At 40.0% G+C, this 16233-nt stretch overlaps 1 protein-coding gene across 7 annotated transcripts in view; it reads left to right on the top strand.

Annotated features, from left to right (window-relative positions):
* Positions 1–4401: 4401 nt before the first annotated feature.
* Positions 4402–16233, top strand: part of LOC120767682 (probable ATP-dependent permease) — a 28632-nt gene continuing 16800 nt past the window's right edge. For 2 of the 7 annotated variants that reach the window (XR_005704711.1, XM_040093866.1), the window contains exon 1: positions 6082–7322. Coding sequence is in view for 6 of the 7 variants with exons in the window: in XM_040093866.1 (XP_039949800.1) it covers positions 6082–7322 (1241 nt within the window). In the remaining variant the exon portion in view is untranslated. Of the gene's footprint in view, positions 5098–5965; positions 7323–16233 lie in introns of those variants that run through there. The other 5 variants (XM_040093870.1, XM_040093872.1, XM_040093867.1 and 2 more) reach the window with 5 other exon arrangements.

Raw genomic sequence — 16233 nt, 5'->3', positions numbered from 1 at the left:
AAAACACACATAATACATACATAAGTACATATTATAGATACATTCAAGTATACACATGTATTGCTCTGTTCTGCATATGTGTGTGCTCTTATGTACAGAAGTCATATAAATATATCCACATATACCTATGTACATGCATATGTCTGTATGTATATACTCACAAGGATTAGTGATTACTTAATTTCGGTTGCTATTACGGTACACTAAACAATGTCAAAATCTCAAATTGTGAGACTCGTAAATACATACATATGTATACCGTTTGCCTTTGCAGCACTCAATAAGAGCGGCAATAATTCGCATATCAGCTCATGCAACAACAACAGCAAATTGCTGAATACGCATGGCTTCGAAATTTCAAGTTCAACAAGTGCGACAACTGCGAATCCATGAACAGCCATACGCACATGTGAATATAATTACATACACACACGCATACATACTAACAATATGTAGACAGATATTCCACTTGTACAGATATATGTACATACATACATATGTATGTATGTGTGTGCTTATGTACATATGTACATACGTATGTAGGCGTATATGAATTTAAGAGCCATAAAACAACACCGGCCATCAAAACAGCCTGCGGCTATCGGCGCTTTGAAGCGGCAGCAAATCTTATCAGAATGTTGCAAAAAACGAAAATAAATAAAATGGCCAAATAGAAATTCAAGAGTTTCACAAAAGTAAAAAGCAAATTTAAAGAACATTGTTGCTACATCCATACATACTTATATTGTTGTTGTGCTATAAAAAGTGTACGCATCTACGCATGGACAAACACACACGCGTATCTTTGTATGTAGTTGTGCAGAGCAATTTGATTGTGGCTTTGTGCGTATACGCAACGTGTCAGTCGAACGGTACTAGACCCCCACCGCCGGCGCGACCGCACACCAGAGCGCTACGCACCGCAAGCCGACACACCCACACGCACACACACAGCGTGGTGCTGCTGTTGAAGAGCGCGTCAGCCGTGGAGCTGCCGGTGGGAGAGTTGCTGAGCGCGGACAGCTCGCCAATGTGCGTGGGTTTGTTTGTATGTACATACCTACATACATACTTATGTCCGCGTTCGTCTCGCAAGAGTTGCGTTCTTCAAATCATTTCACAATGTCACGCACATTCCACTGACGCACGCACACACTCGCCAGCGCCGCATTGATAAGAGTGAGTTTTATTTATGCTCATAAAATTTATGAATTGTACACAACCACACACACACATACATAAGATTGTATAGAATTACTTATTTCTCTTCATTTGCTTTCGTTTTCCACCAAAGTCGCACACCAACAACAAATATCCATAAATAACATTAGAAAATCATCGTTACTGGAACATTTGGTGGCTCGCAATTCAAGATCCAGAACTATCCAGTGGATTAGTACAAACACAGTACATAGATAGAAGTGCAATTACATATGTACATATGTATGTACATATCATCGACAAACTATTAACATTATCAAAACAATTTCGGAACGGTTTTCCAAAAGAAATTCTAATTTTTGTATGTTTTCCCTTTTCGGCCAGTTTTTCTCTATTCTTATATTTTTTCGAAGTCTAGACAGAAATTTGGGTTTCATGTCTGTAAGATGATAAGCTGACTCGGCCGTCGGGAACAAAAGTTGAAGTTTCCCTCAAATAAGTGGAAACATCTTCAACTTATGTACTATGTATATAATACCCGTCGGACAACAAATTCTTTAAGAAGCTTTCGCTCAAAGTGCCCAAAACGCATTGTCGTATCCAGTTTTCTGAATGGTCCTCCAGAATATATGTTTTCAAGAAGCCGTAATGATCGTGGTCAACTTCCCCTTTGTTGTGTTTAGTATTGGTAACCAGTAGCTGTACTCGAACTCGCCTCTCTGCCCCCTCTGATGTGCATCAAACATGTGCGCACGAATTGGCTTTTAAACGTCGGAAAGTCATTGCCACCGAACCTGCGGTCTCCACGAAATTTATTCCGCAATCGTCGCACCGGTCGGCGGCCTCTTTGGTGATCTCAAAGTAAATCTATAACAACAACAACCGTGATTTCAATGATTCGAGCGAAATAGCTGCGCATCTAACGAAATTTGCATTTGCATTTGCATTTGTTGCAATTTCATTTGCAGCAATAGAGTCCATTGTTATCGTGGCTTTGGCGCCCCTTTTGTGGTTGTCTGTTTTTGTGTCTGTTAGGAATTTATTTAAAAAATGTGTGCATGCGTCAAATATCGACGACACGTAACTATTGAAGGCGGAACCTCATGAATAACTGGGCCCGGCTTCTAAGCGAAAAGGAGGGGACCATTAGGGTTCATGAGTGTGTGTAGTATTTGATGACCACTTATGTACTTATTCGCCAAAATCGCTTGAGCAATTAACAAATATAAGTTCTCCACTGGCTCTAGCGTCCAAAAGTCCCATGCAACGGAGAAAAAAGTTACCTTTAAATGAGAGTGCAAAATATAATTAAGCACCCACACAGGCACACGCCCATAAACATGCTTATGCGGCTTCGTACATAAGAACTATGAGTGTTATCTTAAGCTAAAAACTCGAAGGAAAAAAATTGCATTCATATCTCGAGCGGAAATCTGGTATATAAGCCCTGGCACTGTTTTAAGGGACCAGAACGTAAGAAATTGTATTAGTGAATTAGTTCATCTCCAATAGATGTCGATGCCTAAGCTCGCATATGAGGTGCGTAAAGTGTTTTAAGTTTGCTCGAGTAAAGGTATAAATTAACGCAATTAACACGACGTTTAACCGAAGTATATCTACATATGTATATGTTTTGAATTAAGTGACAAAGAAGTGGGATTCGAGTTCGGTGAATTTCATTGAATATTTGCACTAGTTTCCTTAATTTTCCTGCTTCGTTTGACGAGGGAATGTGTGGCTTGCCGAATGCAAACAGTCAAACAAGAAGTGATGAAGAATTTTTCTATCTATTTGGCAAACAAAAACGAATCAAAGATTTATAGTTCAAAGTTCTAGCTTGGAAGTTTTGTCCATTGAACCCAACTAAGAAAAAATCATAAGGAGAAATTTCATTTTATTAATACAAGAACTGCGTATTTACTTTTTACATGTGTCTTTTAGGTTAACGGATCTTAAGTCCGTGAAATTTTACGTTTCATACACGCACGTGTATATACATACATATGTACATACATACATGCATATGTACATACAAATTGCCATTATTATTTTATTTTTCTGCTTTTACCTCAACATGCCTGAGAACCGGTTGTTCAGCACGTGCGAAAGCTTTCACGCCGAAAAGGCTTTAAACGCCAACCCTTAAATGGGAACTTCTTTCCCGCTCCGTCCAGGCAAACATTTTCAAATACTCATTGTGCAATATAAATATTGCCATATGCAACAAACACGTTTCTAATGAATTCAAGCTTCCTTTGTTGCCGTTTCTTTCCAAACTTTCGCACCCCTTTGCCCAAACCAAAAAGTATTGCGATCATCAGGAAATAGAAACCAGCTTTTGCTAACATCAGCTCAATCAGGAAGTGCGATATGTGAATTTCTCTTATTTAACGCTCTTATCAACTCTCAATTTTACTCTCTTTTTCTCTACAAAGAGAGTTCGTACACTCTTAAGCTTACTACAATGGGAAAGTAAATCAATTTTCAGCATTTCCCGCGATCAAATTGTAGAGCTCAAGCCATATTTAAAATCTGAGAGCGACGCTTAAATGCAGATTCAAAAGCATGCAGTCGCGCTTAATATAATTTGAGTGCGCGTGTGCATTCTGCGTGCAAGTGTCACTGTGTTTGTATGTATGTATCACCGGCAAATAGCAAAGCAGCGCTGCAAACGACGTCCATTCACACATACATATGTACTTTATCTTTATATATGTACATATGTATATGCATATATGTACATATGTAAAAGTTATGTATTTACTTATATAACTACATATTATGTACATTTGTACGTATCTAACGCGTAGCATGCATATTTACATACATATATACATACATATGTACATACATCGCTGGATACTTAATTTCGGGCGCATCCTCGCACATACACCTGTGTTCATGCGGCTGGCATATAGCTATACATACATATACATATGTGTGTCTGTTGAAACCAAGTGCGAGTGTGGTCTGCCATAAAACGCTAAAAACGCGGGAGATATTTTCGAAAAGCGCTCCAACAAAAGGCTGCCAGTGTATTGGTGCATTGGTGGGAGAGCTTCGCCTGTAAATGTAAGCTAAGAGCGCGCAAGTATCCCCTGTAAGAGCGCCGGCGTTGGGCTCCAAAGCGCACTGATCGACAGAGGGGGCATGCGGGGCGCCGGCGATGTCAGCCAGTGCCCATGGCTCGCTGCCTGGCCGATGTGCCAGCGCTTGATTTAAATTCATCGCATACAGACGTTCAGTGGTCTTTGACGACGAAAGACCAGATCAGTTGAGATCACGTTCAGCTCGGTGGCACGACGCGTTCAAACCAATCGCACCACAAGTACCTAATTCATTAACAATAACAACGCAACGCCTGCTTACGAATATTCAATAACAACAAATATCGATCAGAATCAGAAAGAAGAGAAGAATTATCGCAGATTGAACGAAAGAAATGTAAATAACTGAAAATACCTAAGTGCATACAAACAAACTTCCACAGATCGGGAAATCGTTTTGTCTCACTTGATTTTCCGGTGGAATACTTTAATTCTCTTTGTTGGTTGTTTTTATCTTTGTTTATTTTGCTCCAACACACATTTTCCTTGTTTGCCATTGTTGATACAAAAAGATTAGACGGCGGTGTAGATATGAAAAATTCGATGTGGAAATAATTGTGAGCGCGCATAAGTGTAAGAAAAGAAAAGAAAACGAAAGAAAAAACAGAAAAATCAAAAATGCATACGAAGAAAGTGTAAATGATAAAAATACAGAGATTAAAAAAATTATAAATATATATAGTGAAATATATTATAGAAGAACGTGAAAAATATTTACATACATACATGTACATATATACATACATATGTATGTAAGTGTATGTGACAAAAATATGTCAGCTGTGGAGAGTGAGGTATGTGTGAAATTCCTGCAACAAATAAATTAACGGTGCGTTTAACGTGTTTTTTAGAACCAATGCGTTTATGTATATACCTATATACAAGTATACATATGTACATATGTATGTATGTGGTCTAATTGTATGTATATGATATTTTATGTGCGTTTATATTAAATACATGGGTGTCACCGAGTTCAATAAATATGGTATTATTCCCTTATATATTTCTCATTGCACACAAGCCTTTATATACATTCCAAAAAGTATGTACTAAATAAATATGTATGTATGTGTGCTGGTTTAGATTAGAGTTTTAGAAGAGACGATTTTTCAAGCAAAGTAAACGCTCAACCACCTCGAAAAACGGCGTGAAATAAGCAAATTCGTCTTATGTTAAATCAGATACATACATGTATGTACATACTTATGGCTATATGCATATGTATATATGTTTGTAAGGTATACATACTTACATATCTATGATTATACGCACGCGTTTTCCGGGCACTATTATCAGTAGAAAAGGGCGATTAGGTGATTTATCTAAAATAAGTTATATGAGCAAATAAAGTCAGCTGTATGAGCTGCCCTCAGACGGAGAAGAGGAAAGCATATATTTATGGTTATAAACCTCTTTTATTCCTAAATAAATGCAAAGTTAGAAAGGGTTTGAAATTTAGTTTGCTCCTTTTGGAACACTCTACTCTTAGAAACATACATAGTCACATACCTATGCATATATTTACCTTCATATACATATGTATATATATGAAAAAAATCTAAATCACTTCATCATACAAGTATATACATACCTGCATATATACATAATATATATATGTATACATATATGCATAGTCTGATTGAATAAGAGGGGGGGTTAATTGGTTCATTCTTCTATTTGCCGACATAATAAAGTTTTCCAATCCTTAAAGTTGCAATAAACCGTTAATTTGTGGCACCGCAACATAAGTAAAGACGTAAAAACGCCAACCCCAAAAGTGTACACGCCGCACAGCAACAAAGGGGTGATAATGATTATTTCCAAAGATCTCTTCATATTCGGCGAACAAATTTTTGCAACAATCATCCCAGAAAGCGGATCGTCACCGACCGCACAGCAACAATCGTCAGCGACAACGCAACAACAACAAGTATCGTCCCAGGATCCTGTCGCAATTATAAATACAACAACAGCATTTACGACCGACATCGAGGCAGCGGCTGAAATACTGCCCACTTTGAATGCAGCTGATGCAACAACAAAATCAACAAAGAAACCATCAACAAAGGAACTCAAAAGCGGTGCAGCAACTACAGCAACGATCGCCTTCGGAGCAGCTGATTCCAGTGTACTTTTGGATGCAAAATTGCATCAAGCCCCAAAGGAAGTGCAGCTAAATAATATACAATACCGCCATCAATTGCAACGACAACAGCAACCGCAGCAGCAGCAAATGAGAACAAGAAGCAGAGAAAGCCAACAAAAGAGTCAAAGCGGCGGCGAAAACGGCTACAGGACAAATAAGTTGTTGTATACGAATAGCACGGGAAAGCGACAACAACAGCAACAACACGAACGCTTGCTGAACAGTTTCGGCACGACGGCCGCGACCACAACAACAGCGACCGCGTCAGCGACAGGAAACCACGCGGCGACATCGGTGATCATTCAGCTAGAGGAAGACGCCAACGGCAAGAAGAAGCCATTAATGAAGAGAAACTTCACAAAGATAATTGCAAAGCCGCTAATTGCAGCAACAGCAGCCACCACTGGTACTAACATTGGCATTGGCAGTGGCAGTGGCGCGGACACGAACGGTGGCACGGTGACGATCGCAGGCATAGACGCAACCGCAACAGCCGCTATTGAGGAGGCAAATCAAACAAGCGATTTCGCAACACACGAGGTAACGCCACTGCTGCCAGCCGACCGAACTGAACTGCAAACACAACAACAGCAGCCGCAGCCACAGTCACAGTCACAGCAACAATTGGAGCACACAATCGCCGATCGTCGTCTACAACTGCAACTCCACTTGCCAGCGGCAGAGGAAGGTGTTGCCAGCGACGATCTGCCAACCGCTTCGACCACAACAACAAGCACCGCCACTTCCGATCGCGGCAGTTACGACACGACCGCTGTCGCCGAGTCACCTTTTGCCGGCCACAATTCAAGTCTAAACTCCAACGAGGATTTGCCGTCATTGACAACAACGACAACAACAGCAACAACGGCTACAATGAACAAAGTCATTTTGGGCAACAACACAAGGTTGGTAACATCATTTCACATTTTATGATCATATTCACACACACACACACACACACACTTCATTGAATGGTTGTATGTGTGCGCTCACTTATTTCCTGTTTGCGTGCAGCTGATATTGCTTCCACTTGTATGTATAATACCTGCATGCGAACACAAACACACACACACATGCGTGCAGCTCTATTTGCTGTTCGCCGATACACGTTGGCGAATTAGCAATTTGCAGCTTTATGCTTCCACATGCACACATACATATGTATGTACATCTGCCTGTACGTTTGCCACTGACGATGGCTTGTCGAGGAATCGTCGTTGTACCTGCATATGTGTATGTATGTGGCGATGTGTGGTTTGCTGAATGAGGCGAATTACTTGCGGAAATAGTAATGCACTTGGGTTGGGCCTTAATTACTGCCACAATGCGGGACAAAGTAATTGCTCGTTGAGATACATACTTACATACCGTACATTTGTTCGTCGAGTTAGCCGCCTTAGCTACTGTTTGATAGACAATATTTTTGGACTGGTGGCCAAAATGAAGAGACGGATTTCAGCCTTTTCGGATTATGTTTTAAGAGGCTTCAAGAGGGATTATTTTGTATGCTTTGTTTGAATGCAATCACAAAAGTAGAATAAAGCCGCACTGGGTATGCGGGGGGTCCGAACTTTTGCGAAAAATTGCCGCTTCAAACCAAAATCGAGTTATAAATATTTTTCCTGCGTTCGATGGGTTTTCTTGTGAGTTAATTCTCAGCAACAAATGTGTGTCATCTATAAATATGTCTGCACCTACACACATGCATGCACACATACACTTGAGTAGTTACTTAGGCGCTTTTACCAAAAGCTCAATTTGTTATTACATACTTACACACATACATATGTATGTATAAATGCATAGCTAACACACACTGCTGCAGTAAGTCATCGGTATATTTGTGTTTACATTTGAACGAATGCACACTCGTTCTCTTCTCTGCATTCTGTTTTCTCCATAATCTTGCCGAAAATTTGGGTTAACTTACAAGCAACTGCATTAGCCATACATACATATATACATACATATGTATATAAATAATAACAAACGCACACAAGCGGGCGCATATTTCATTCAATTTTAATGGCAGCACCACAAGTCGGAGGCTGAAACAGATGCAGTCTGCAGCGGATTGCTGCTATAAAATTCGAACGGTTTGTGATCTGCCTTAGATATGTACCCCTCAGTTTATGTTTGTATGTACATATGTATGTGTTTGCAGTAACCAAAGCGAAGAGGCAGTCAATGCAGAAGCAGAGGGGAGAGCAAACAACAGAAGCTGCAGAAACTTGAAACCCTGCTTAACATTCCTCTTTTCAGTGGAATTGGCACACATTTTGTTGTTGCTTTTGATTTTCTGCTTTGACATAACTCAATACTTGCCCACCCTTTTGCCACACAAATGCAATGCAACTTTGCTTGAGTTAAGAGTGAAGCCGAACTGCGTGGATCCGATAGGGCCCAAGACTCTGAAAGGGCTCGCAGTTACAATAAAAATGTGTGTCTCATCAAATGCTGCCGCCCCTTCGAATATAAGTTTTGGCAAAATCAACTCAGAGATATGCTAACATACATACATACAAACATACATATATTTCTGAAACCTATCTGCAAGTGCATATGTAATCATAAATCTCACATACTTGCATAGGCACATGCACGTACTCAGCCATGCAAAGTGTATGTATGTATGTGTGGCAAAGTCGAAAAAGGTGCATCAAAACGTAAAGTAAACAAACAAGAAAGTGCAAGGAAAGGCACGCAAAAATACTCGTTTTTCAGCTGAATTGACCATCCCTTCGTGCGACTCAGCCGTCGGCCGTACCACATCGACTCTTACTAAACTGCAATAAACGAGGAGAGACGACGAGCGAAGAGGGGGCGACGAGAGCGAATGATTGGAAAAATGGGGAACCTGTTGGCGAATGAGCACACCGCACAGCATGCAATGTGCAACATGCAAAAACATCAACATCAACACCGACAGCAACAACAATGGCAACAGCAAAAACAGCACCAGCTGCAACGGCAATTATAAAAATAAACAAACTTAAAAAGTTATTAAAGAGTTTGATATTACAACAAAGCAACAAAAAATGAAATGGTGAAAAAATCGGAAATTTTATGAGCTGGCATTCTGAAATAGACCCCATTAGCGCACACAGAGAGAATTAGTATGTCGGATGGAGACCGGTACTAACATATGTATGTATGCATGTATGTACATATATGCATATGGATGCAACCGAAAAGGGAGTTCTGTGTGGAACAGGGGTTACTGCAAAGTGAAACAAAAAGGACCAAATGCAGAATTAACTCGGGGAAATCGACATGTACTTATATATGCACTTACATGTATGTATGTGTGTATGTATACGCATGGTCCAATTTTAAGCCAGGTTTGAAGTGATGCATGTACACACGTACGGACTTATGGATTTAACAAGTAAGCAACCGCTGCAACCAACAATAACATGAACATCAACACCAACACCAACACCAACAACCCACTTAACCGAACTGACTTTAGCAAGCCACTTTGCGCGAATCTGCTATCCTCGATGCTGGCTTGATTTCAGCCATTAAATCTGTTGTTGCTGCTGCCGGTGCCACTGCCACTGTCAACGACGGCGCCGTCGATTCTACCGTGATTTTCTTTTCCTCGTTTTGTGTAATGCCGCCGTGTGGCAAACTCCGCAAGAAGTGGGTCAAATGTGCACCAATTTTAGCCAATTGCAACAAACTGCCGATCCACAAACCCTGCAGCCAAATCAGCCAGTTATAAATTACTTTTCATCTAGTGCGTACCACACTTCATCTCGTCTTTAGTCGTCTTCCCATTAACGATACTTGCAGATTCTACATGCTGATTTCTGACGAGTTCAGAATTGGCAGATTTTGGTCAAAAACTTACCAGTCTCATACTAATAAATAATAATATTGACTAATGGGCACATTTTTGCCACAATTGGTAAAAGTTCGTCGATTTCCTGTCGAGTTGGACTTCTGACCGCAACTTCTGGTTTATAGCATATAGTATTTCCTGACTGGTTTAGTGCTTAATGAATTAAAGGAGCAAAAAAAAAATGAAAAAAGTATTTGGCATAAATTAAGAAGAAGAGCACTAAATTTGTGGATCGGTAGACTAACATGCTTTTGTCACACACTTTTTGGTTGCTTACCCACATTCAGCTCACAGAGTTACCTCACATTAATGTCAATGAAAAGCATAACTAGAGGGTTTCTGTGGCAGACAATATCAACACCTTGTGTACTAGGCGAACTTCTCCAAAAATTTTAGTTATCTGTTTGAGATGTCAAAGGTACTACACGCCCAGCTAGTGGCTTTTGAACGTCTTCTGAAAGAGAAATATGCAAAATCGTCTCAACATTGGCTTGTGTTATAGTTATAAAATAACCCGAAACGTGCTTCGAAATACGTGCGTACATATGTATGTATGTATGTACCCCGAATACAGCGGCTAAGGTGCGGTGCTGACGACAGCTAACGCCATTTCAGCAAAAAAGTAATTGCGAAATCCAGAAAGAAAAACAAATCGAAAAACAAATCAATCAAAAAATAAAAGGTCAAAAACAACAACAGCTATAACATAGAGCTTGTCTGTACACACGAGTATGCAGCCGTAACGCTCGTAAATAGTCGCCTTTGCATGCGAGATGGGTGCAAGCAGATGCATGTACATATATACATACACATATGTATGTATGTATGTGTGTACATTGATTTGGTTTGGTTTGCGCAGCGACACATGCAAATGAAGATCGTGCAAAGTGTGAATTTGCAATTGCGCACAATTATTGGTAATGAAGATGGCAAAGCTCATAATGATCTTGGCGGAGCTGCGCGTTCGCTGAACTGGCCAGAGCTGAGCTGAGCGCTGAGTCGTAGGTGGGACTGCTGGTCGGCGGTGTCTATTGGCCGCTACCGGTGAGCAGCAAGTGCAAAGGACATGTTACAATTGAGATCAAGACACACACACATTTGCGCTCACATCGCATGCATATGTACATATATGTTTGTATGTAGGTGTTTGTATATTCTTAATTCTCAATTAAGCAAGCTTTTGTCGAGTGGTCGTTTCGTTGTTTGCTATTGTTGGTGCTCAATTCTGCCACAATACATTTCCATTGTGCGCTGATGGACCGGCTGACAACTGGTTATATGCGCATTGTGTACATATACATATATGTATATGTGTGTGTGTGAAAACACTGACATGCCTGTATGTGAGCGAGTGAAGTACGTCGTTTAATGAAAATCAGTCACTCAGTCAATCTGTCAGCGGTTGGAATGACACATAAATTACGATAATGGTCCCATGAAATTCTCATCTCGATACCCAGCAACAACACAATTACAATAATTACAAACACTGAACAACTGTTACAAAAGCTTTACCAATTGTAGCTGCCAAATGCATGCGCGCCACTTGCACCATAACCAAATATACATCTATACATACATATATTCATTGTATATACCTGAATCTATGCAGAGTATGGAAATTTCGTAATTTTGGGAGCAAACTCGCGTACTGTTATTAAGCGCAAATCCAACAGAAAGCACAATTTAAAATGAATTTCGCATTAAGTTTTTTAAATTGCCTTATTACACCATCGCATTTTGTTACGAATGGCCTCAGTGACAATGATGTGACTGCAGAAGCATACATACATACATACATATGTACACAGGTATGTATGCATGTGTATGTATGCACGTGTATGTATGTTGGTGAGTGCCGTTTGAACTCCAGGATTGTTAACTCTGACTAAATATACAAACCATCCCTAATTTTAAATTGTACTGGCAATTGATGCAGGATATTGCTAGTCCAACATGGATGCCTTGTTCAATTTCGTACAATTCGCTGGGGTTTTCCAGCACTGCACTCGCGGAATCTCAGCTGTGAATTATGATCCGTCTGCTACAAATATGAAATGTTGCATGCACACACACACTATATACGCATATGCATACATCCAAATGCGCATGCATAATCTCTGTGAAACCAACAACAACAACAACATGCTAACACAAGCCAGTTAATTAAGCGAATGCGCAACCGCAGCAAAGGAAATAAAGCAAAGATGTTGCAAAAAAGCCAACGAGAGGTAACAAAACAAAGAGCAACAAAACAAAGCAAAACCCATCAAACCGAAGTCAATGGCCAGCAATGGCTTAAAGTGCCGCCATTAAGAAAATGGCCATGTCTAAGCTGTCGTTGACTTACTAACTGACTGCCTGAGTGACTTACTGGCTCCATAGGTACACATTTACACACACATACTGCCTCATGGTAACTCAGACAAACGAAAAAGCGCTTACGTAGAAGAGCGTTTTTAGGCATCAGTGAAATGCCTTGCGAAATATCTACTTTCATCACTCGGTCCGTTAAAAAGGTTTTTGATTTGTTGCGCGGTTTCCGTTTTGTCGATTGCCCGTTTATCCACCAAATTGTGATTTTGATTGCAGCATCAAAGTAGCAAAAAACTGAGCAAATAAGTGTAATTTCTAATATTTAAGTAAAACAAAGGTGAAACGTAAGTCTCCTAAGGGAATTTTGGAACTGAACTTGGGATGTTCTGCTCACAGCACAACCGGCCCTCCGATGAGTTTTCCTATTATATTTGTTGCGTTTTCGAATTTATAAAAGTGGCACGGATTTGCAAAATTTATTGTTTTAGTTTTCATTTGATTTCTGTATTGTAGATTCATTTATAATATTTGTAATTTTTTGCTAAACACATTAATTCTTCTGTTGTTTTTGCCGCTTGATTATCACCGCAAGTCTTGACCTACATTTAAGTTTATTAACCGGTTCAACGCGAATATGCAGCGGAAAGAAAAGTGAGAAAACACTCACACACAACACACCACACATACATATGCATATGTGAGTACGTATATATGCGCGTGTGCGTGTGTGTATGTCTGCAAGTGAAGCATGGCACAAACCATCAACCAAATGAAATTAAGAGAAAAGAAAAGCACATAACGGAAACCACAACAATTAGCCACACTGGCTGGCAACAATATTAGACGAAGGGAAGTCAAGTTAGAAGCACAGCTGACAAATCGGGATCGCATAGCTAGTAAAAAACATAATCTGAAGACACCTTCTGTTTCTGGTTTTCATTCTTGCTACTTCCACTGAATTTATTCGCTTACTCCTACGAAATACATACATACGCATGAGTGTAGATGGATTCTTATCTTAGAATCAGACCAAATTTAATACTTTCAAGGAGTCTATTTTGTTGTGCTTCACAAATAGGAGAAAAGCTGAACTGCTCTTCGGGTTTATTATGTCCTTGCTTAATCCATATGTATGTATGTATGTATGTATAAAGGGCAGGTTTCTTGGTACAACTGCATAAATTGATTGATAGCTTTTGTGCTTTGCTTTGCAAAGAAATCAATTAGGTAACGCCTAACTCCATATGTATGTATGTGTGTGTGAAAAAAGAGGCAGAACAAGAGTGCTGATAACGAAAAAAAGATCGTGCTATGAAGGGCATGTGAAGAGGAGGCTGAAACCACCGACGCATTCTGCGCTAACTACGTCTGGATGTGAGATGAAGACACTCTGCACGCATACCGATCGAGAAGAAGCGTTTAATCGACAGACAGACAATCGAATCGGCCGATCAGCCAGCCTACACACAAGTATGCAAAGCGGGATGGGCTTACATACATATCTATAAGTGTTTGTATGCACGTATGCTTGTTCTTTTCATATGAGTACATATGTATGTATGTATGCATGAGTGTGAGTGAAGCGATCGCTGAAAGCTTCGAAACGATTAGCCAGCCATCGATCGGTCGCCGTTGTAGCGGCTTTGAATCTATTAGAGCGTTGGAGAGCTGGAGAGCCAATGCGCGCACTTGGAGCACCGCACAAAGGGAGGGAGGGAGTACGCGGAATGCGCCACATTCAGTCAGCTGTTTAGTTTGGTGGCGGGCTGGTGAATGAGCGTGCGCTGCATGAATGTGTGTGTGCGCGCGCGACTGAACGGCTGTGAGGCGGCGTCGGCTGAAGCGTTAAACGCTGGAACATCGCAGCGACTGTGAGCATTATGTGGGTTGAATGACCTCAGCAGCGCATTCTTCACGATTTTCTTTTTCCAGCGTTGTTGCGTGTCGCCTTTTTGTTTTGATATTTGTTCTTATTATTTAATGCCGTTGACAATAGCACGAACAGCAGGAACGAAAGCTGCTGCTTTCAATTCATAAACGAATCGATTTAGGAACAATATACATATCTAAACATAGAAAGTGCATTTTAAATAGAAACTTAGGAAGACGTTCATTACATATACGCTCGATTCTATCAGGCCCTTACACGCATAAGCAGGCGTTGCTAATTGCAGTCTCCTTGTTAGCAATATACATAATTGAAATATAATAATGAAAATGAGGGGCCATATTTCAGAAAAGTAAACTTAAGTCACTTTAGAAAATAAATCACTTTGCTAATTTGCACAGAATTCCAAACATTGTAACTATTTGTGAAAATGTAAAGTATGTGCATATGTATGTTTATCTCGATATTTGTACAAGTACAGCGTCTAAATATGCAAATATTCAACAATGGCAATGAACTCAAACGCCGTCTCTACAAGTTCGTCGCAGCTTTTGCACGTCTACATTGTTGCAAATACATATGTATGTATGTATGTATGAACGTTGGTCAATATTTATTTGTGTTTGCCTATTTAGATACTCACATGTGTCACGTTGCAGCCCACTGCTGCCTGGTTTCAGTAATAAAAGTGCAACTAAAACTCATTCGTACATGTCTGTTTGCGTGCAGAAATAGAAAGAGAGATAAAACCGAATCTCTGTCATACTAAGAGGACAAGCTTAGATAGAAGTGAAACTTTTATGGAAGCGTTTTGGTATTTATCTACGCTTTTCCAACTTTTTACAAGAGATAACTGATTGATGTCACGTATACGCCATGGCTCACTTAAGATCTACAAATCCCTCAATGGTTCCAAAAATCTCTTTAATCGACTGTGAGGTCAGAATTCGCCACAAAGCAACAAAATACTAAAATCGAAATGTCTGATTTTTTTGACAGCAGAGGAGTTAAGAGAATGAACTGGATAATTACATACATAGAAGAGTCTAAAATTCTAATAACTTTTATTTGTCCTTTAAAATTGTACAAAATTCCACAATTGGATGCCTTCATGCAAAACTTACTCTAGCACTTTGATTGCTTTATGTGCCACACAACACTAATGAGCACAACAAAAGCAAAGCAATTTCAGCGAGCCACTGCAGAAAGCTTCCCTGCCGTGTGGTGAAAAAATTCAAGAATCCACAATAGAGTTCAAGAGCGTTAATCAAGCGAAATGAACTTGTAAAGGTTAATAGAGAAGTAAATGCAAATGTAAATGCACTCTAATGCAACTATCGCCACAACGGCGGCGGCAGCGGCAGCGGCAGCAGCTACAATTGCTACAAAAGCAACAACAATTGAGAGTAATAAACTAATAAGGAAGAGCAGGAGAGGCAACGACAAGCACAGCAGCAGGCATCACAATGGCCACAGATGAAGTCTCTTACCACAATTGCTGTGACCGCAGCAATGATAATAAATTATTTTAATAACATTTATTGTTGTTCTATTTTATTAAGTTGACAGCGCCCAAGGCAATTGCGACTGCCAGAGCAATAGTTTGCAAAAAATGCAGCGCAATCATGCGCATGACTCTGTGCGTGTGTGTGTACAAGTGAAATTGGAGCGTATTACAGATCGAAAATCTAGCTAATGAATATAGCATGCGAATGATTATTTTGATTTATATGTGCAACAAAGCTGATTTAGCTGTGCATATGCA

This window comes from Bactrocera tryoni, chromosome 2, assembly GCF_016617805.1.
Source record: "Bactrocera tryoni isolate S06 chromosome 2, CSIRO_BtryS06_freeze2, whole genome shotgun sequence".
NCBI lineage: Eukaryota > Metazoa > Arthropoda > Insecta > Diptera > Tephritidae > Bactrocera > Bactrocera tryoni.
This window is presented reverse-complemented; position numbering and strand designations above follow the sequence as displayed.